Here is a 22795-nt window from a genome sequence, read left to right on the forward strand (position 1 = left end):
CCGCAAACGTAGAGCTTACTGGTCGTATCGTCAATTAGGGAGGCCGGACGTACAATGTTTTAGCTTCCAGTGTATTACATTATGACTACTGGTTGAAACATTAAGTGCTTACTAGACCCCCAGGTGTTCTCCGGACGCGGCCGCGGGTGTAAGTTCACTCGGGACTTGGAGATTAGATATTCCACCGGGACGACAGAGTCGGACGATAAGGTCAAGCGAGGCCGCGGATGTGCATATGCATACGGAGAGCGGCCAGGCGGTAAAGGGAATACCTCTTTCACCAACTCTCTCGGGTCTTTGTAGAAGAGAGAGGGCCTCACAGCTTCCATCGTGGTCCCGACAACGAGGCCGCCTTCATGCTCTTCCTTCGGAAAATGATATAAAAAAACAGGAACAAAAATAAAAGGAATCCGAAATAAAAAGCCGCGTGGGCCCTGTGTCTTTGTCACAAGCTAGAGAGCAATGATAAACGGCTTTTGAATTGAAATATTTTCGGGACCGGCGATTGGGATAGAATGGAATGAGAGGGAGGGAGAAAAACAAGAGATGAGTATTCGAATATAGGGTTGATGTCGGCGGGAAGGAGATAGAGAGAGAAAGAGAGAGTTGGGTGGTGACTGGATGGAAGATGCAAGGGGAGAGGAGAAGAAGTGGAGCTAAGTGTGGCGTCGGAATGGACGGGAGAATGAAGAATGAAGTCGGCTATTTCTCCCAAGGGAAGTAGAAGGGGTAAGAAAGAGAGAGACGGGAGGAGCAGGGAGATGAGTAAGGGGAGGGCGAGGCGGGGGAGTGGCGAGGAGCGCCTCCCCGGCGGGGCAAGGCCGTCGCCGTCCACCTCGCACACACACAAGGCGAGTCCGACGTCTCTCCTCCTCTCTCCGGTGGACTGTGGGGGCGGAGGGAAGACGGATGGCCCACCGTAGGCAAGGAGTGAAGGGGAGAGGAGTAAGAGGACCGGGGAAATCCGGGAGGAGGAATCGAAAGGGTCCGGAGCACGTGGTTGGAACCGATGGGGAGGGATGAAAAGGGTTGGAATGAAATAAAGGAGGCGGTGGATGAGTTTGGTGGGAGAGGATGGTATGGGGCGTTCAATGATGACCTTATGGATTGCTTGGGGTGGGATGGCGGGCGAGGGGAAATGCCCGCCGATCCCTTACTTAATGCTTTATGGCCGTACCAGCACGAGTGCTAGTAATCTCTATATCGAGACCTCGCGAGAATCCTCCGACTCATACACCTCGGCCTCGCTTCCTCCGGTCAACGAAGCACTCACGCTTCACCCCTTCGATGATATGTCGCCTCCTTACTTCTCTTCTTCCAACATACCTCTCAGAGGTTCACCGCTCTACGGGTAATGGCTCGTTGTCACTCAAGTGCAGTCCTAAACCTTTTGCAATGCATGGTGCATAGGTGAGCAGCGTAGTTTCACAGGGTGGAAAAGTTATAAAAGTCAAACAACACACCTCTTTGGCCCATTGTTCGCCGAATGGTGACAAATTTGACGGTTTCTTTAAGACCGCGATATAGACAACATTTAAATATCTTTTCTCCGGCGCCGATATAACCTGAAGCACCCATTCTTCCTTTCCTCGTACTTTATTTCAATATCGCTCACATTTGCCTGTTATATTATTTACCTGTATCTTCCGATTGAACTAAAACCACCAACTGAAAACATAATTTCACTTTCTAGGCATTTCTAGGTAAATTGAGTATAACCCGTTAAATTATCGTATGATGTGAACAATGTATCTGTAGTATACTTCCCATTGACCATATTTATCAAAAGGTTTGGGAATAAACTAAGAAGTGATTAAAATATCCTTAGTGGCCTTCTTGCAGCAACATTGTATCTCTTTCTCAAGCCTGCATCACAAACAGAGACTCCTTCGTAAGTGTTTTCGTGAGGTAAAGGCGGAATGGCTAGGAAGGAGACTCTGGGGGGCTGCAGGTAGCCGAAAAGGGAATATAACAGCCGTGGCTTTTTCGTAAAGCTCCGGGGTGATACAGGAAGGAAGAACCCAACGGTGCTTTCCCAATCCTCCCAAGTGCCGTCTCGTTGGCTGACTAATAATATTCGAATCCTCTTTGCGGCGATGGAACTCGATCGAGTGGATGAACAATGAATTATCCGGTGAGGAATAGCTGACTTTGCCATTGGGAGCGACGCCTGGGCCCGCCGTGTCGTTGCCGTTTGCAGGCTGTAACTGAAGAGAGCCCTTAACGTCGGCGAGTTCTCTCCCCGCTAGAGCGGAGAGAACCTCTCTCCCTCTCTTAACTCCTTTCTGCTCCAAACCATCCCCTTCCCTCGCAAACCCTCTTCCCCCTGGACCGACGAATCCCCTCTGCCCTCTCTACCACGCTTCAGCACCTACTCCCCCCCCCCCGCACTCAACCCCCTATCCGGTAGACCTTATATACTCTCTGCCCCGGGGGGGTTGAATAAACCCACCGCAGGAGGGCCGATTGTTCAAGGGTTCCCGTCTCGAGGATCGGAACGAAATGATTGCCAAAGGTTTCCGAGAGGTGGCACGAGGGGCCGGGTGGTTGCTTTCATTGTGAAGGGCCTAGGCGGCCCTTTTAGCACAGGGGCTCACTCTATCGGGGGGGTATGAAACCGTGTTCCTTAGAAGTGATGTCACCAAAATTACGCGGATATAATTTTCCTCCCTTCTTTGATGAAAATATTTAGGTAATTATTCTCGAAATTACAAAACCGTCTGATGGCTTTATGTTCAAACTTGACCCTGATAAAACTAGGTGGATTGAGTATGTAATTAAAATTTCAACTTTATTTCAGATCACTGCAGTTATAATGGGGGGGAAATGTCCTAAATGATCAATGAAATAGTTATTAAGATAAATGGCAACAACTTGCAATATATATTACGACATGAAATATTTAAGTAAATTGACATGTTTCCCATCTAAGAACGATACACTCATCTACCAATTAACAGAAAGCGACAGTGAAAACAAAGATCTTTTTATTTTGTTGTGCACATAGTTATTTCCAAAGGAAATATTTATCGCTGTCGTGCTCCATCTGTGGGACTTTTCTCTGGCATTTACTCATCACGTCGACATTATAATACGGCCATATAAAACTCGTAATGAAACTAACGCACGAGAATAAGCAAAATTGCAGGTCTAATTGTAAGCTATGCTGAGTGTTACGGAAATTGATTTACACTTAACTACGTCATATAATATTCCCTTTTCTTTTTTTCCATAATAACTTAAGTGGTGGCATTAGAGGAACACGACAACAACAATACGAACTGTTTCTTCTGATTTGAGACCCACTTCATAATATTCAAAGCGGAAAAAAATTGCTCATTACCACTCCACCTTACTTTTAGTCCATGTTATTTGCAATTCAATAAAGTAAACCATCATTCCATTGAACAAACGAACATGGGTTCCCGCGGATTCCAAGCAGGAAGGAAAGGAGCCTGATTCCCAAGCGCTCCCTCAATCGCCTTTACTCTGCCGCTTAAGTACGGAATCAATGGACATGCAAAAGCCGATGCTCGCACTGCGGTAGATTGAGTACAGGCACGGCCTCTTCCGCGTGCGCAGCCATAAAGGCTACATACACACCCACTCCAACTATGCCCCTTCTCTCCCCTTAGGAAGAAAAAAAACTACTCCTCTCCATAAAAAACCGATCGCCTCTGAAGCAATAAATGTAAAGCGAGAGCCATTATCCCGAAGAAAAGACACGGATCGCGTTAATCCCGTCAGTCAATGGCGTTATTTTTTCCCTCGTCTGCGCAAGACCGTTCGTTCGTTTTCCCCAGAACAAATTTCGACGAAGAAAAAAAGAAAAAAAGAGCGAAATAATGGAGCGACCCGGAGCGCGTGAAAGAACGCACGACTGAAATAAAAAGCTGTGCCATGTCAACACGGTTCACGCAAACACACGCGCGAGCGGGAGAGGAAAAAAATAAAGAGAGCTGGAATGGCGACGGAGGCGGAAGAGGAGAGAGGGGGAAGAGGCAGAGGAAGGAGAGAGAAATAGAGAGAAAGTAGGGGAGGGAGAGAAGGAGAGGGAGAGAAGAGGGGGAGAGAATGAGAGACAGAGAGAGAGAAAAGGAGATGGAGAGATGTAGGGAGAGGAACGGAGAGATTGGTTTCCAACACGACCGTGGGCAGTGTCGCGCGATGCAAGTTGAAGAGCGGAAAGAGCGGTATGAGGTTGGTGTGCGTTAATTTCGGGTGGGGTAGCATGGTGGGCGTGGTGGACGGGACGCGGGGGTGGTAGGCATGGGAGAGGATAAAATACATTCGCAATCCGTCATATGGACAGGGGAGGGGAGGAGCCTTGGACTCTCTCCGGCCGTGGTGGGTTGCGGTGGGTGGGTGTAGGAGGTTGGGGAGCGTGAGTGGAGGAAGCGCCGGCGAGGGGGAGAGGATAGGATGGGGCGGGAGAGGGGGGTTGGTTTTGCAAGGGGGAAGATAGGGTAAAAAGAATCTCCCGCAGGGAGAGTGGGTTATACCGGGAAGTTTGGAAATTGCACGGCGTGAGGCCGGGGGCGGGGAGCGGAAGGTGGGACACGGGGGCAGGGGGTGTGTGGGGATTGCGACGTGGGTGGAGGATGTGCGAAGGCAGCCAGGGGTGGGGGGAGAAGGGGGCGTGTGTGGGATAGGGGAGGCCGCGTAGAAGTTTGCAGTGAGGGAGGGAGCACCAGCTGGTAATGACCACTTCGAACACAATGCGAGGCAGCTCAGTTCTACCGTGCAGACGCACTTTACCCACTCGTTTCACGCATTTGCACGGCTGCGTCACGCAACACCAGGGGGAATTTTCCGCGGCTTTACCTCCTTTGCGAGTATTCCGTAAATAGAAATCCCTTTAGAAGTCAATCAAGTTTACACATTGCACGTAAGTACGCTTGCGTGCTTGAATGCGCGCGTGTGTGCGTGTGGTCAAGCGCAAACACATGCACAGATAATGTTTGCCAGGTGTGAATTAAATTTTTAAAAATTTAATAAAAATAATTCGACCATTTGGAGGAAATTCATTCTTTTCAATTCCAAAATCTCCATTAAGGTTTTGATAAATGGTTTCGTGAGTGGAATCCTGAGAGTCCATTAAAATAAAACATAATTACCTAATTGGACATTGAAATTATTAAAGACCACATTTCTCTTGCCGGGAAAAAAATCAAAATGGAGCATTTGCAACACGCGGTTATTGTTCACGGGAAATTGATAACACTATCGTTAAATGGATTTTAGTTATTTTTTGTGCCAACTTAAAACATTATAAACAATTAATCTTCGTTAGAAAGGAAATTACTTAGTAGCATCAATTACCAGCACTTCACTGGTGATACTAATTTACAAAAGATTGTCGCAAAAATCAATAAAGCCGATGGCTATCATTTGCTGAACCCCATTAGCCCTCATTCCAAATTACAGCGCGACATCATTTCACACAGAGTTAGAAAAGCATTAAAGAACATCGACATATCATTCGGCTATCGTAAATCCTCCATTTTGGAATAATATGGTGGTTATGGGTCATTTGCTTGCTCATAAAAATGCATTAAACCCATGAAAACCATTACGCTTCTACTGTAAAAAAAACAGTTGGTTATTTGAACCGGGGACACGTATTCTTGTGCGTCTTTTTTTTATAAACCGAGGTGAGAAGCAATAAATTTTTACGACGTAGTTATTCCTGAGAACGTCGTGCCGCTTAAGTGCTTTTTAAAGCTTCTCTTGGGATTTGATTTTTTTATCACATAGGGTTAAAAAAAAGAGAGCACAAATCGACAGATCTTACGTACCCTCTCGTTAATAGGCTGTCCTGTGATACCCAACAATCACTATATCAACACAATAATTGACTGCACTTGATTGAGTGCCGGTAAAATATTATGACTCCTCAGTGAAATGCATAAAATTAATGTGTAATTGAATATTCTCAAACTCAGATGATCACAAAGTTAATTAACTGAAAGCTATTTCACATATTCGATCTTAAGAATCGTTGTATCTCTAAGTATCACTTTTATATGAATTGTAAGCCATAAATATATACTTTTAAAACTTACATTTAAGGGTTTTTCCTCACTTGTATATGTCCTCCAACGCAATTATTAACAATAAGAGCATACATAAGAAAATGCAGCTAAGAGCTTCTCATGCTATGTTAATTGTATCCATTTATGATTTAAAAGTTTCCTTCCTTTATCATAAAAAAATATTGCTTTGACGCAATAGCTGCATTACCTAAGTATTACCTTCAAGTTTTCTATAACAGCTAAACCAGTAACATTTAATAAAAATATCCTCGTGTATACTGAATAAATGATACAATTCTCTGAAGAACCTGAAGGAAGGTGACAGAAAAATACCATTTCGTTTTGACGACTGATTGCTCAAATCTCCTGCCGCGCCTTCGGCACCCAGAAGCGTTGTGCGCCGAGAGCGTTGAGCGAATGGGGGGGGAGGGTAGAGAAGAGGATTGAAAGATAGGGACCCCAACCTCAGCGACCGCAAATTAAGCCCCTTGGCCATCCCATTCAATTAAACCCCGCCCCGCCAACCCCCACCCCGCTTCTCGTCTCTAGCCCCACTCCCCCTGCCCTCAGAGCCAGCTTTTCAGCGGGAGACAAACAGCTGAGTGGTGACGGTGGTGGGCCTCGTAACGATCCGCCCTCGCCCCCGCGGAAACGGGCCCTGGAGCTGGCAAACGGGAGGGGATGGGAAAGGAGTGAGTGGGGCGTGGGGGACCGGCAGCGAGGGAGGAAAGGGGGAGGGAGCGGGGGGTGAGGGCATTGGGGACGTGGATAAGGGATAGTGGGCCAAAGGGCTGCTGCCGTGAGGGTTTGCCGATGGGGCTTCCGGGCGCTCCTTCTAAACTGCCACCGCTTTTCACTCCATTTCACATGATTCGCGGAAGACGGATCGTGAGGGTCGGTTGACACCGCGTGGACGCGCTGAGGAGGGTGGGAAGGTGGTAGGGTGGGACGACGAGAGTACGCCCCGCCACCGCTTCTCCCCTCCGCGCGCACCCTCCACGTCTTCTCGACTCGTTGTCCTTCCGTATCCTTAGCCCTCCCCCCAGGTCTTCCCCCGCGCAACGTCGTTTGTCCTCACGCCTCCCGTCGCACCCGTCCCTCCCCAATCTTTGACCACATGCCCGCACCCCAGTATTTCTTCCTCGGCCTCTTAACGTTTGGCGTGCAATCCCTCACGCGGATAGCTCCCTCCACCCCCCTCCCTTTCTTTCTCTCGCTTGCCGTTTAGTGCGGTACTGGGATGCTGCTCATTTGCGGGGACGAGGGAGATTTTTTTTGTAAAAGGGTGAGCATTATCCGCGGCAAACAGTCGAGCTATAAAAATGAACAAATAAGTGCTTCCGACTTCATCACCACACGTTAATAAGTTTAGTCTCGTCGAATGAGTTGAGTCTCACCCAATTCCGAGGGTATGACGTGAACTATTTTTGAAACCTGACTGTTGAACAATAGTTAAATAAGATTTATCTTAAATATGCAATGTAATGATTTCTGGGCGTAAGCAATGAAGGTAATGTTGAATAACACTGACAATTATGAATCTAAACTTTTATGATAATGGAATGAATTATTTCGCAGCAGATGCGGTATTATTGCCATACAGGTATGTCAGATTAAAATAGGCAAATTGGATGATTTAAAATCCAGGTTTTTTTATTCCATTTCATATGGTTCCCGGAAGACGGATCACGAGGGTCAGCCGCGTGAATGGTTTACATTTTTCGATGATTTCTATTAAAATAATACCTATAAATATGATTAATTATAAATACTATTTCCTTGCGATGTACGAAGAAATACACAGTTAATAATGATATTCTGAAGATACAAAAAATTTTCACTTTTAAGTAATAAGATTGTATTTAGTAAAGAGAAAATGGCTAAACGTTTGGGTTCAGCTCTACCTTATATTAATTCAAAGGCTCATGAAACTGAAGTTAATGAATAAGAAATCAGCTGGAATAAAGTTACCCCCAGAGAAAATATCGATCCGTAATTTTTCTCAAAGTTTTGAAGATATTACAGGAAAACTTTTGGATCAAAAAGAAAGATCTGTTTGACCAAACAAATTTTTGGCATCGATATCGTCAGTGGCAGGCATTCAATGCACTAACGAATGAGAACAAAAGTCGAATTTATGACCCTGATTTTCTTTGCCGCTTTTCCGCAATTTTTAACGAATTCAATGAGGTGCAATTAATCAATGGAAAGCGCGGCCTGGGTGATAACACACACTTTTGCTTCCTTTTTCGCTGCGCCGAGCAATCATTCTTCCAGTTTGGATACGCGGGAGGCCCATTACGTACACGCGACAATCGATGCATTGTACAAGAGTCAACACGATCCCATGGGGATTGCTGGAACATAATTAGGCCTAGAAATCACTCTAGAAAAATCTTCTATAATTTTTACTTCAGAATATCTACATGAACTATATTTTAAGTTAAGCTAAATGGGCGAATGTAAAAATCCGAATCAATTTTAGAACAATTGTGTCCCAACATAACACTCAGAATTTGATAATTTATTTTTTAACGAACTAAGTTATTTCAAGCTAAATCTCGTAATACTTCAGCCGCCATGAATAAGATTTAACACCGCACGCTACAGAACACTGAAAACGATTAACCTCGTTAGCAAGTATGGCATGCGATTTTCTTAGCAAAAGTTATTCCCATAACGAGGAGTGTAAGAAAGAATTTATTTTTCTTGGAATGTAAATTTCAGCAGTTAAAAATTTAGTGGCGTATGATTTAGGTCGGTCACCAATCTATGCACATACGTGAAAAAATGCATAATCAATCGCAACTATATTACTCTCTCTACGATGCTTTCAACTGAAGTTAACATTACACTCCGGATAAACAAATAGAAGAAAAGGGACTTGCATCCTCTTTCGAAAACGTATTATTCTCGAATCTCATTTTCGACCATATTTTTGACGATTAATACCATTTGCGTATTGTAATTTGGAATATCAATATTATTGGTTAAATTTAAACATCTGATTTTCAGATTTCCAAAATCTTTCATGTCCTTGGAGGGTGCAGATGCACCATGTTTGTTTTAGCGTACCAATTAGTTATGAATTAATCATTTTAATTAACATTTAATTCCAATTCCTTTCCTTTAAATAAAAGTGAATTTTGTAAAGAATAATGGAAGGATCATTTTAATACCGGGTATATTTACCTAGTTTATCTAAATTTGAAATTGTGGAAATTAAGAAGAGTACTTCGGCAGGAAAGTTTTATCATCTAGTACGCTAATTAAATGAAAATATTTTCATACGGTTTTTTTAAGTGATTATTCTGTCCCATATTTTTTTCTGAATTATACACATTTAAACGTACTTTTACCGAGGTATATATGTATGCATACTTATATCCTGCACTTAGAAAGTAACTTTTTGATATAAATTTGGTTTGACTCTTGTGTGAAAATAGTGTTATACAATTTATCCCCTTGTACTTTGTCATTTAAAAGTTTCTTATGCATTACAAATATATGATAGCATTTCAAACCCTGTAAAGACCTTGTAAAATAGGCCATTTAATAGCAATAGCTCTGAAGTAATATCTATTAAAGGTAATGTAAAAGATAACAAAAATTTGCTGCATTTTAATCTTACTGATGAATAATCTATTGTGCAATGAAATGATCTGCATATATATGATACCCTTATGCTATGATTTAGGCGTTGTTATATTCATATCTAAAGTTATTTCTGAAATATACTTTACACTTTCAGACTTCAATTCGTGGAATAATTTGATGTCCATAAGGAATGTGGAAAATTACAAACTAATTTAATATAAAGTTGTTTCCGAGTCTTGGTTTAAAAATTATCTTCCACGAAATTTTCGAGTCGTATTTTCGTATTGCTAATCACTATTTTATACTGAACGTCTGATATTGATCTGAATATCAAATTAAATTATAGATATTACATAAACGTTTTCTTTTGTTTGCCAACTATTTTTCTTTTTTATTTTTTATTTATTTTTATAATAATACATATGAAATCACTGTGATGGGAACAAAACCATGTTTAGTATATACTGACATTAATTCTTGCATTCTTAGACCTTTAAATACCTCGTTTAAATCCCTTATTAAGATTATTCTTCAAATTCATTAGTCTAACGCTGTCAGTTTTACTCAAAATTTGCTCATTAAATTTAAGCAGCCGGAATAACAGGCCATTAAAAATAAGGTTTGACAATCGCTTGAAATTTGCGAATTTTCAATACTATTTGGTACTGGATTTAACAAAGTTTTTATAAGTTTTGATGAATTTTTCATGTTTTTTATTATTCAGTACTCTTCCTTTCGATTGATTAAAAATCCAAATTTCAAATTTTTTTTTGATTTTGTTACACGTACACCTAACTTCATTTCCTATTCATCCTATTCCATCTCCAAGCAGTTTGGGAAAGCAATGCACTTTGTCTAATGGAATGACAGGGTGAGGTTAGAGATACGGCCTTTTATTTCACTCGTCTTTTCTTCGGCCACTTGTGAACACCGTAAAAATATAGAGGGGAGAGCCTTCTCTCGCCATCCCTCACCACGGGAGTGGGGCGTGGACTAGGCGAAGAGTGTGCATTGGGGGTGGAGCGAGCGGGAGATGCTTCTAAAACTGTCGCCCTCTAATCCCACCTCTTCACTCTCCGTCAAGAGGGCGAAGGGTACATTGGGGCCGAGAGATCCAGAGAGAGAGATGGACTGGAGTAAGAAATTGGCAGAGGGGAGAAATGCTGAAGCGCATGGAGAAATGCTCGTCTAATACCATGTATTGAAGGTGAAGAAGTTGTAACTCAGGAGCGCCTTAGGACCTTATCAAGCACTAAATATTTGGCCCTATGCTTTATATAATGATTTGGCACATTCTTTATGAAATATTAACTGTGGTCCAAACTACTTGACCATTTTTCTCGATTAAAAATTTAATTTTACGCAAATGCTACAGAGTGCTAGTTATATTAGGCTTTAATAAAATTGAGACAAAAAATCTTTCGGCTTAATTCATAGGCGCAAATCTGGGAATCCTTAATCCGGTTATTTGGTAATGGGGACTATATTTGTACTAAAAAATACTAACTTTTCGGATTCATTTATAATTTAAGTACTAAGCTTACGATCAAATGCATAAATTATTGCTCAAAAGTATGACTTATTGAATCAAATTAACTGCTCTTCTTGTTGAAATGCCATCTTGTCATTCAATTTATCATGCAGATTACGGTTATTTTTTAGCAAGAGTAATGGTCTCGATCCGTTTAATTTATTCATGGTTGAAAAAGTGAAATAATAATTGATGATCCACGTTTTCCATTCGTTGAACGTTAGTCCTGCAAAAGGCTATCCATCTCGGTGCGTCCGAGGGCAAGTTTCCATCGTACTCATAATCAGTCCACCCAGACAGGGTGATGATAAAATTACCCTGGTTAACTCAAATGACCAGTAATCTGTGCATTGGCAAAAGAATTGGCTTAACATCTTGTAAAAACCCCCCACAACCGCCCCCCTGCAAGTGCCGTCTCGGGTTCGCCCAGAGTCCCTCTCCCTCGCTCCTTCTGTGCGGGTGGCTTCCACAGGGGTTTTTGGGAGGGCCTTTGGGTGCCACCGCGTTGGGTGGTGGGGTAGCCGCCAAAGTGGTGGGAAGGGCGCGCGCGGGCGGGCGGGGAGGGGATGTCCCCGTGGGAGGAGAAAGGGGTGAGGGCAGGGTGGGTTAAAGGGGTCTTATTTTACCAGCAGATCAATACTCCTCTCATACGTCATCGCTCATTCGTAGGAAGGGGTAAATGGAGAGGGAGAGAGAGAAAGAGAGAGGGAGAAAATGAGGGAGAAAGCAGAAAGGGAAGGGGACAGGAGGAAGAGGAAATGGGTTGGTGAGATTGGGGTGGGGGAGTGGGCAGGGAATTATGGAAGAGAAGGGTGAGGAGGGAGGATTTTTGGGGTGTTCTGGGGAGAAGAGGGGTCCAGGTTGGAGGTGGAACAGGGGGAGTTGGGAGGGGCACGTGGAGAGAGGGTGGGGCAGTGGAGGGAGGGCTGCCAGGAGGTGGAGGAAGAGGGGTTGGGTGGCAGTAGGACAAAAGGGCTCGACCTCTCCCTGGGAGTTTGCGCTTATTAAATGATGCCTCCAGAAGCAAAGATAAAGTTTTCTTTTCGGGTCGCTTAAAAAGATTCGTTTTTATTATTTTTTTACACTCCTTGGTGAGATGGATGATTTCCCGTCAAGCATAAATTTAAGATTCCCCCACCCAGAAAACCAAAACCGGTAGCTGAATAATTCCATTCGAACACAAATATTAATATATGTAAATTGAGGCAATAGAAGATCGAACGAATGACATATCGATGCAGGTTTGACGTAGTCGTTAACTTTGTACTCAGATGGCAGCCATCGCAAAATACATCTGTAAATTAATTGCAGGTAGAAAGCAATATATAATTATTAATGAGACAACACCTGCCTTGTATGATCCCAAATTCCAATTTTTTTTTTCATGTACCCCAGTATACTACATAATCAACTCTGAGACAACTATCACCTAATATAAATCCAATACGGAAATATACATTCACCCACCATCATACTAGACAGCCAGCCAGCTATTTTTAATGAGATAGAAAAATAATGCATAAAATAACAAACAATGTTAATCCTTTAGTTAAAAATGCTACGGTATTTTAACTGGAAAAGAAATATTTGAAGAGATCCATCCAACTTATGTAGAGTAATAAAAACGATTGTGATTATATATGTGAAAAAGTTATCCAACAAATAACAATTTTTGCGTCGCCGCAGATCTAATTTTCAAACTTCAATTTCTTCAGTCCGTCCAAACAATTACCTATGGCAGAAACATTTTAATTCCCGGAAAAAACCCAACTACAAGAAATTTGTGTGTTCACTATGTAACCAAAAAATTTTCTTGGCAGATTTAACATTGGAGAGTACTTCACCATTACTCTTCAGATATCCCTTTGGGATCACAAGGTATTGCCAGACCATCAAGGTGACTATGTTGATGATTAAGAATACGTCACCGTCTTTACACTTCTTGCATATTTTGCGTAAGAACGCCCGAACACGAAGTAGGCATTCTGGACACGCAGGAGAACATATGCTTGTCCATCACCATGGACGGGACCAGACAGTCAGCCAAATTTTTATGCTCTTTTTAAATTTTCTACGCCACTTTTAACCCGTCTCCCTCGCGGTAATCATTAACCTCAACCGTCCACGCACTCCACTCTCGTCGGCAAATAAAAGAGAGAAACAAACGCGGGGGACCACGACCGACTCCGGGAATGAGAAAAAAAGTTTCGTCCGCGCGCGGAAAGGGAATAAGAGTGAGGGGAGGAGAGATCGTCGAGTAAGATGACATTCAGCGGTGGGGCGTACGCACGATGAGAGCGTTCGCACACGCGCACAAACGGACAAACAAAACAACTCAACGCATTATCTGAGGGGGGAGGGAGGATGGCGGCAAGTGGGGGAGTTGGCGGCGCCCAGGGTGGGGTTGGAGGGGTCGAGAGGGTGTGTGAGGGTTTGGGGTAAGAGTGTGAGGTGGAGGAGGGCAAAAGAGGCGCAGGTGAGAGGGTGCCTGCTACGTGAGAGGGTGGGGCGGCAGGAGGGGCAGAGGGGATGGGGGCAAAGGGAGAGAGAGATCGCTCACTCGTCTCTCGCACATCCCTCATCCCTCTCGCACTTCTCTCCCGCCTCTATTTGCATACTTCCCCGGTAGTTCCCAAAATAATGAATAGCGAGGCGCATTAATACCTTGACCTTATCTACGCCCAAGCCGCGCGCGTGAAACAAGGCGACCGTATGCTCCGATTAGCCGCTGAGTTATTCGCGACGAATTTTTTCGAGCCGCATACTCTCGGCCACGTCGGGAGGAACCATGAAGAGTCCGGCACAATTGCTCACTTTTTCAAATGGGCTAGTCTCCCGCGACCGCCGCTCGCCGAGGAGGTGTTGAGGACTCCGGCGTAGAGGGCAGTTGAACGGGCGCAGAAGGGCGATGGCTGGGAGCGCATTAAGCAGCCCGGCTTTCCTCAAGTTTCCCTCCCTCGCGCCCTCTCCGTTCCCCTACGACCTTACAGAAAAGTGTTACCGTGCTTCCCAACCGGCACCTGTTTTCGCCCCGTCCGTCTCCACCCCTACCTCCTTAAATCCTGACGACCCTCTCTACCCCATTCCCTCCCCGCGACTCTCAAAAGGGCCACATCCGCGCGCTCCCACACAAACCCCTTGGCCCATTATCCCCACCCTTGCCTGCCCCTTCCTCTTCCCCCGCCCCGCTCGTCACCTCCTCGGGTTCTATCTGCCCTACCGCCCAGTAGCAGTCGCAGAAGGGGTGCAGACGAAATACGTGGGGGTGGGCGAGTGGGATCTAAAGGGGAAAGGGTTATGGTGCCGAGGCCGTGGGGGACGGAGTCATTATAATGCCGGAGCACAAACGTAACCGTTACCGTACGCACCCCTTCTCCCTCACGCCTCCTCAAACACACTCCTCCGCGCACACAAGTGCACACACGAGTAGCGCGTGGCCGCAGTTGCAACCGCACCGTGTCGTCGGAATGCTAACAACCGACTAACACGCCGCCCGCCCCGGCACACCCGCCTTCTCCCCCCGCCCTTCCTTCGAATCTTCTCTCTCTCGCCCACCTTCGGTCCATCCCCTTGCCCCTCGGCCCCCCGCTAGGCTAACTCTCCCGGTCTATCCAAGGCACGCACGTGTGAGTGTGTATGAGATCGTATGCCTTAATGAGTGCGCGACGGCGTTTTGGAAGAAATTCTTGAAGGATTGATACGGAGTTGGGAAATGAGAGGGGCGGCCGGATCACATTACTCTGGAGAGAAAGATTCGCATTTCTCGCACCTTCTATTGACTCACCAAAATGAAATTGCTAAATGCGTTTATACCTGGCCAAGATATCGCGTTACCAAGGAATGGGTTTTTAATCAAGGAGTAGTTTTCATGGAAATATGTTATGCGTTTCATGGAAAGATGTTATGCGATATTGGGCATTATACGACGGTTTGGACAGTTCCCATAATAATGACTTCGGCAAAAAAATAAGGGATTATTCACCCTTTGGCTTTAGCAGTAAGTTCAATATAAAATTGGCCAAAATATTAAGAAATAGGTACTAGAAAATATTTTTTGTGAAATAAAGTACTTGAAGTAAGGCAAGCGGCATAAATGATACTTTAGAAAAAAGTTACCAAACGCCTTGCAGTAGAAGAGATTTCGTATCTATGATGAACTTGATCTCGAAACTATACCTGAAACATTCTCAATTAATAGAAAGTCTGAATTTTTGGTGTTTTTTCATACTTCTTAAAAACATTAATCTGCATTTTAATCATAAATTTATAATACTGTTAAATTCAGAATTCCAAAAGAAATAAATTACACAAAACACGAGCGCACGACCAAGGAGCTCCATTTAATTTCGGAGCCATATAAGTTTATTATTCCTTGCCCTTTAGAAAATCGGATAATCTAGTCACGATTTGCATGATCGCAAATTTATTATACAAAATGGTAATTCCTCGTCAGCCAATGGCTGCTACTGGAGTTTACGTAATGGATGTTTAACTCTAGATGGAGAGTTGAGCCGCGAATAAGTTAATTGTTTGCCTTCAAAAGTGAAAAGGATGTTATGTATCGGTATAAATTCATACATTTATTTAATCCAATATTTTACCCAACCTCATCTTCCCCGTGGGTCACCCAGGCACGATCTAATCTACACCTGCCGGGTCTCCTTTCCGCCAACCACATCCCAACAGCTACGAACTTCCCTTTCCCTCGAGACCCCACCGCCACTCCGACAGATTCTCACCCATTATCCATTTACCTAAATCTTCTGCCGCTACCGAAAACAAAGCCTATCTCCCGGATCGAAAAGGACCATTTTATGTGCGATTTCAAACTGTGAAAGGAAGGCTGACGAAGGTAAACCATTTACAGGGCGATTAGAGGGCTAACATGAGCATATACTGGCTAGATCCGTCGAACTCCTAGAACAAGGAAACACCTTCCTTAATTAATTAACTTTTCAAATCTTAAATTGAACTTCTTAATGTAAATACATATAAAATTTATTTGGGTATAAGACGCAGCAATATATCTTTCATATTAGATCATGATATAAGGAAACAATGCCAGTTATTTAGATAGCAGCCGTAATTGTTAACTACTTAGAGTGCTGCGAAGGGTAAATATAAAATATGATGTAGCCCAATCCTGACGTAGCTTTGCCAATTTCATACTTAGTATAAATAAGGGTACAATTCAATTTATTATGAATTGATTTTAAAATTTTTCATGGCGCATTTATACGGATCTTTCAACGTTTTTTCTTTGGTTATTCAGGAGAATTCAATTTGATATCGTATTAATATCAAATGCGGATAGTAACAAATTTCTGCTTGCTGCTAAAATTTGTACCTAATTATAATGAAAATCAATAATATAACATCGTATGCATTGATTATATGCTCCATTTCCGGTACATAATCCATCTGCAGTATATAGTCCGTTTGCAGTTCATACTGCATTTGCGGTATTTACTCTATCTGCCGTATAAACTCGATTTACAGTATGTGGCTCATCTACGTGGCATGCACACACACTTTTTTATTTACGAAAAACTAAAACACATATATGAGAACATTTTGGGATCCGAGAGCGTTATTATAGTTTTTAGCCAGTAAAAACGGCTATTTCAGTACAATGTACAATTTAAGAACAAAATGTACAATTTAAGAACAAAATGTACAACTTAAGAACAAAATAAGGAAAAATAAAACTGTGTAGGATACTTTAGCAATAAAATACTTTGAAAAGAACGAAAATTGATTGAATTTATATTTTTTGTGACACATCATTTTTATACCGGGAATTTGACGTGTCACAGAAAGTACTTTTTTCAAATAAGCAACAGTTACATTAGTTAGACAAAATATGCAGTAGAAATCCACACCTGAGGGGAACAAAGTCTAATTCCAAAATTAGAGTTAAAAGATAACAGGGAGTAGAAAAATAAGCATTTAATTAAAAAGGGAAAATGTAGTTCTCGTACAGGGCGTCAATAAAATATCAATTATATTTCCCTGACTAAAAGCATATAGGGAAACATCTTCGGCCAATATTCCCTCAGTTGTTTCCAAAATATATCACCAAGCTTTTACCGACAAATTAATGATAATTTGATGACACCTACTCAGATTTTGTAAATACTTGCGAAATATTATTCATTAATTCGGAGTTTCGCGGCAAGTTAACGTGCGGTAAAGCAGAAATAAATCCACACATATGACACCTAATTCAAATGTTTGGCACAATACTGCAATACCGCACCTTTGCGCAATTAGAAAAAAATAGATCCCTCGATATACGTTAGAAGAGGGAGGAAGTAAAATTTACCAGGAAGTTCAAAATTGTAAGTTTGGGAGAAGATACGGAAATGAAAGTAATTTTAGTGAAATGAGAGGGATCACTAATTGGCGACTTCTTTCCTTCCAAAGGGATCCTCCTTACCGGTTTTTTCCCCTTTTCCTCTTTTTTCTTCACCCTCTCACGATCCTTTACTCAAAGCCCTCCATCAACCCCTCCTCCACTTCCAATATTAAGACGTCGAATTCATTAAGGGGACGGTATACTCCATTAAAACATTCCTTATCTTACACCATCAATAGCCAATGGTGTCGCGCAAGCGTAAGAGTTCTAAGGAGCCCTGTTTAATCCTTTTTATCTTCACAGCTGGAGGCCTTAACTTTTTATTTTTTACTCAATTAACTTCGCGAACCTAAATCTTGGTACAAAGGCTCGTTTGGAGAGAGTAAGTAAGCAAGAGTTTATTTTCTACTGTTAAGAATCAGAGGGTAAAAGTGAAAGAATATCATATTTTAAGATGTAATACAAAAAAAAGCTTAAAATTGCAGGAAAATGATCATCACCATGAAATTCACAAAGGTTGAATAAGCGTCTTTCGTCCAATGCGTCAATATTAGATGATTTTTACAACTGATTCAACGATGACCAAGAAGGTTCCCACAACAATTTCTCTAGAAAAAAACCATTGTTCAATTTTAATTTCCAAGGATAGCATCTCAAAACTGTAGCTGAGACCATTCCTTTAAGCGTTGCATGACATCTCTAGTCGGATCTCTCTCGCGCTAAAGGAGGGACCCGAAACACGAAACAGGAAAACATAAATCAAGCGTGAAAAGCCAGAAATGAAAACAAAGAATTTGCTTCAAAGCTAAACGACACGCGGAAAATTAACTGTCCACATTTAGCACAAAGAATTATATGTGTGTATATATATATATACATATATATATATATATATATATATATATATATATATATATATATATATATATATATCTATATATATATCTATATATATATATATATATTTATTCATTTATGTGTGTGTGTATACATATAAAGGCATTTACCAATAGTTATAATTACAAGTTAACGCATTTGTGAGCAGGAATTAATAAATATTAAAAAAAAATTAATTTCAGTGTTCGTCCTTTATCATTTGAAAGTAATGGAGCATTAACCCCGAAATTTAATTTTTCTTGCGTAACTTATCATCTGGAAACAGTTATTTCATACCTTCTTAATATATCATAATTAGCTTTATCACCGAATACGTTGTTTCTACCGCTAGAAATTGAAGCATAGTGGATTCAAGAATAGACATTTTACTCGTGACATAAAGTTCCATCACTGTAATTTATATAATTTGACCTTCACGATGCGATATTTATACATAGTTCTAATATATTTATTATGCGGAATTGTTCCAGTATTGATACTTCAACCTGATTTTATTCACAAGAAAGAATTCCACACAATATATTTTGCAATACCATTTGAAAGGTGGATACAGAATATGGTATTTCTGTTGGGAAAATAACTTGTGGAAGGACTGAATAATATTTTTTGCCCTTGGATAAGTGTTAAAATTTCATATCACGGCATGCGTAGCAATCTTTTCCTTGAAATATATTTATCATTTGACATTTTCTTCCGTATTTGAAGTAAACACAACACAGAAAAAATATCCTAATATAAAAGGGAGTTAATATCGCTTATTTATAGCGCCTTTTTTCAACATATTTAGTATTCGTTTACAATAACAAGATGATGCCTCATAAACATGTAAGAATTGAATTTGTGAGAATAAAAGAATTTATGAGAATCAATTGCACTTAATGACACATGTTTTTTTTAGACTTGTATTCCTACAGGCTGAGACAGTTGTGCAGTTATAATGGCTTCTATTCATGAATAGAAAACTTGTACGTTTATCGAAAGAGGAGAACACTTAGTTGGACTATAATTTGCTTCACTGTTATAGGAATAAGACAAATGATCAGTGGTAATTTTGCAAAAAAATTGGCATTTTTAACTTCTAATTATGATTTATAAATAGTGACGAAAAATATTTTATTCGTTCTACCTCATCACAAAGCTTATTTACCAACGTAGTCAATATCACGATGCAAAAACGAGAAAAAAGGGTCCCAAAATCTTTTGACACCGAAAAATTAAAATTTCACATCAACGACCCACATTAAAAAGCATTTAGAAATGTATTCAATGTAACTAAAACCAGAGACTTATTGTCAATAAAAGGTATTTAGGCATGTTCTAAATGTTAAATTGCTTCTTTAAAATGGTAGTAGATTGGTAGGTTTATAATGTGGCTACATTTTCATAATTTTCACAAAGCAATGACTTTGTAAATTTTCCCTTAAACACACAGTTATATATATATATATATATTAGCATTTATTGTTTCAATTGGTACCTGTTAATTTGGTCAAACATTTTCATGCATATTCCTGGTTATATCTGTTCCATATGAATCCGTCTTGTGAGCCTATTTTTTAAAATTAAATCATGTTTTAAAACTCTAAATTTCAGCGTAGTCATTGGAAAAAAACTCTAATTTATTTGCTATCAAAACATTAATTTTAATTGGACTTATTTTACTGCCTAATGAAGTACTCGTTTATATTTTCAATCATAATAATAACAAAATATTTATTTACAAGTATGAACCTTAGTTACGGATATAAAATGTCTCGTCAATTCGATTGAATATGACCGTAGGGAAAAATTTTTAATGGTATTAATTTTAACTAATTATTAGCCCGCATTTAATAAGATTTACATTTATTTCTTCCCATTTATATATTCAAAATCGTATTTCCATTTATTTTTTCGAAATGGGAACGCTCTATTGCAGACTAAAATGGGGCTCTACGACTAAATATCCACTAACTTGAGAAAGATTATTCTCTCATACATAAGTACCAAAATTTGCAATTTTAACGGCACTCCTAGTGGAAAAAAGATTGTTTCATCAATCCCGTGAGAGATATAAGCGAGTGATGCGCAAATTTTCCGTCAGATGGGGATAAAGCCGCGCGATTCGCAGAAACCACGTGCTCTTCCTGAGCGTAGAGATTAAAACAGACAGCGTGTCCTCTTTTCACATCCCATCCCCACCATCTCTCCTCAGTAGCTGTTTGACTTCGGAATTCCCCAGAAAAATCTCACAAATGGCCCACTATTTGTAAGGTTTTTGAAAACCGATTGGAAAAGGTGTATAAGAAATGGATTTGATTTGAAGCCTGGAAATCACCGGCAAGTATTTTTCACCAAGAGTCGTCGTCGTAAAAGAGAGGTCAATATTTTCATTTATTCATTTCATAAACAAACTCATTGATTATAGATATTTTTAGCCAAAACAATACTATCGTACCTCTGCAAAATATACCGAATAAAAGCATGGGTATTGTACCAAAGAAAACGCACCCATGTACGCCCATATTCTGAGACTTTCCCTGGAATAAATACAAACATTTCTTTTTTAGCAAAGGAAATATTTCTGCGCTGACATTGCATACAGATGGCAAATGTTTGAAAAATATCCATAGCGGGAATTAGTTCCACGACATTTTAGCTGCCTAAGAGGACAGCATTTTATAGCGTTTTAATAAAGTTATGTGAATTCGAAGGAATCAAAATGTGAATGAATGCATTAATCAATACACATTTAATTGCCGTTCACCGAAATAGATAAATAAAATTATATTTCGAAGGTATATAGTTCTTAAAAAGTGATAATTACTTACGGCGGTACAAAGAACGACAAGTCTCATAAATTAAGGAACTGGTTCTGAGCCCCTATGCTCCAGGGTTGATGGTTGGACCCGGTTTGAAGGGAATGAATGAAGTGAATTGCATTTAGGGAAATCCTGAACATCGTACCCCACAGCTTATTTTGAGTTATGACCTCTTCGGTGAATCGAGTCATGTTCTACACGTGCTCGCGTGTTTGCCAATGCGGTCCTAGGACAGCCGAGCGCTTTGCTCGGGGAGGTGGGCTCGCCGCACGCCTTCGGCCGAATGGGTAGTTGGCTACCTCAGGCTGGGAGAAGGGGGCGTGGTCGACGTCATGAATTCCCTATTCCTGCTTTGCCTGCTTATGCCACTGCAAGACGATTGATTATCTAATTTAGGGGGCCGGAGTGGGCCACGTGTGCGTGGCCTCCGATTGCCCCTCGGGCTGGAATCGACCGGGTTTTCGAGTCCGTCCCTGAAGGTGACTGACCTGCAATCGCCATCCAGGGGTAGAAGGTGTGGTTCGAGGGCTGCTGGAGTTGCGTCGGGCCCTGGCCTCCCCCGCCCCCGCCGCCGCTGTTCAACGAACACGAGTTCCAAGAGCCGCCGAGACTGCGCGCTGGACTCGAACCGGGGTCTGAGACGGCGCCGTAGCGGGAGACGGCGGTGGCCGCAACGGCGGCTGCGGCGGCCGCCGCGTCGGGCGTGCAGGCCGCGGGGCGCACTGGTACCCCACCGCCTCCGCCCTGCCACGCGCCCCCGCCCCCTCCGCCCCCGACCACCACGTCCTTCGCGGCCGCCGCCGCCGCGTAGCCATTCTGGTGGTGGTGATGGTGGTGGTGCGGGTGGTGCTGTGGTTGTTGGTGAGGCTGTGGTTGCTGCTGCTGCTGGTGCTGCTGCTCCGCTTTAGCCACGACGGCCGAGCAATCTGCCTTGTAGGCCGCGGCTGCGGCGGCCGCCGCCGCCGCTGCGGCCTGAGCGTCGGACACCGGCGAGGAGTAGAGTTTGCAGGCGGCGGCAGCCGCGGCGGCCGCGGCCGCCGAAGACGCGGATGCGGCGGTGACTGGGGATGCGGCGTCGTACGGAGAGTCCTGCGGCGGGCGCGGTTGGTGCTGGTGTGCGTAGGGCGACATCCCAACGCCCAAGCCGAGCGGGAAGCGGTAGGGTTGCTCTCCCGTGCCGGGCTGACTGCCGTAGAAGCCGCTCTGCTCGAAGTACGAATTCATGGTGGTGGCGAACAGGTTGACTGGATTGGACTAGTTAAGTGGGTGCCCTGCAGGAGAGCTTTGAGGGGTTTGCACCGTCGTGGAGACTTTTGTGTTGTTCTCTGCAGAAGGACAACGCTAAGTCTTTTTGTTCTCTTGGGGGTGTTGAGCGAGAGGGTATAGGGGTTTATCTGTCCCGCACTTGTAGTGCGGGGAGGAAAAATCCCTCCTAATTTGTCCTGTGGATCTTCTTTTCAGTGCACTTAAGCAACGAGACACTGTGTGGTAATTACTGTCTATAAACACAACTGTCACGGCGGTCAAACGCCGCGTTAAAAAAAACGAACACGTGGAAATCCCTGAAGCGAACTAA

At 42.5% G+C, this 22795-nt stretch overlaps 1 protein-coding gene across 1 annotated transcript in view; it reads right to left on the reverse strand.

Annotated features, from left to right (window-relative positions):
• LOC139690476 (homeotic protein ultrabithorax-like) overlaps positions 1-22443 on the reverse strand; it is a 318127-nt gene extending 295684 nt beyond the window's left edge. The window contains exons 1-2 of the mRNA XM_071587933.1: positions 21708-22443; positions 7128-7133 (exon numbers count right to left, since the gene is read on the reverse strand). Coding sequence (XP_071444034.1) covers positions 7128-7133; positions 21708-22443 — 742 coding nt within the window. The remainder of the gene's footprint in view (positions 1-7127; positions 7134-21707) is intronic.
• Between the last annotated feature and the right edge of the window lie 352 nt (positions 22444-22795).

This window comes from Hetaerina americana, unplaced genomic scaffold (genome assembly GCF_022747635.1).
Source record: "Hetaerina americana unplaced genomic scaffold, ioHetAmer1.1.p SCAF_3, whole genome shotgun sequence".
Classification (NCBI taxonomy): Eukaryota; Metazoa; Arthropoda; class Insecta; order Odonata; family Calopterygidae; genus Hetaerina; species Hetaerina americana.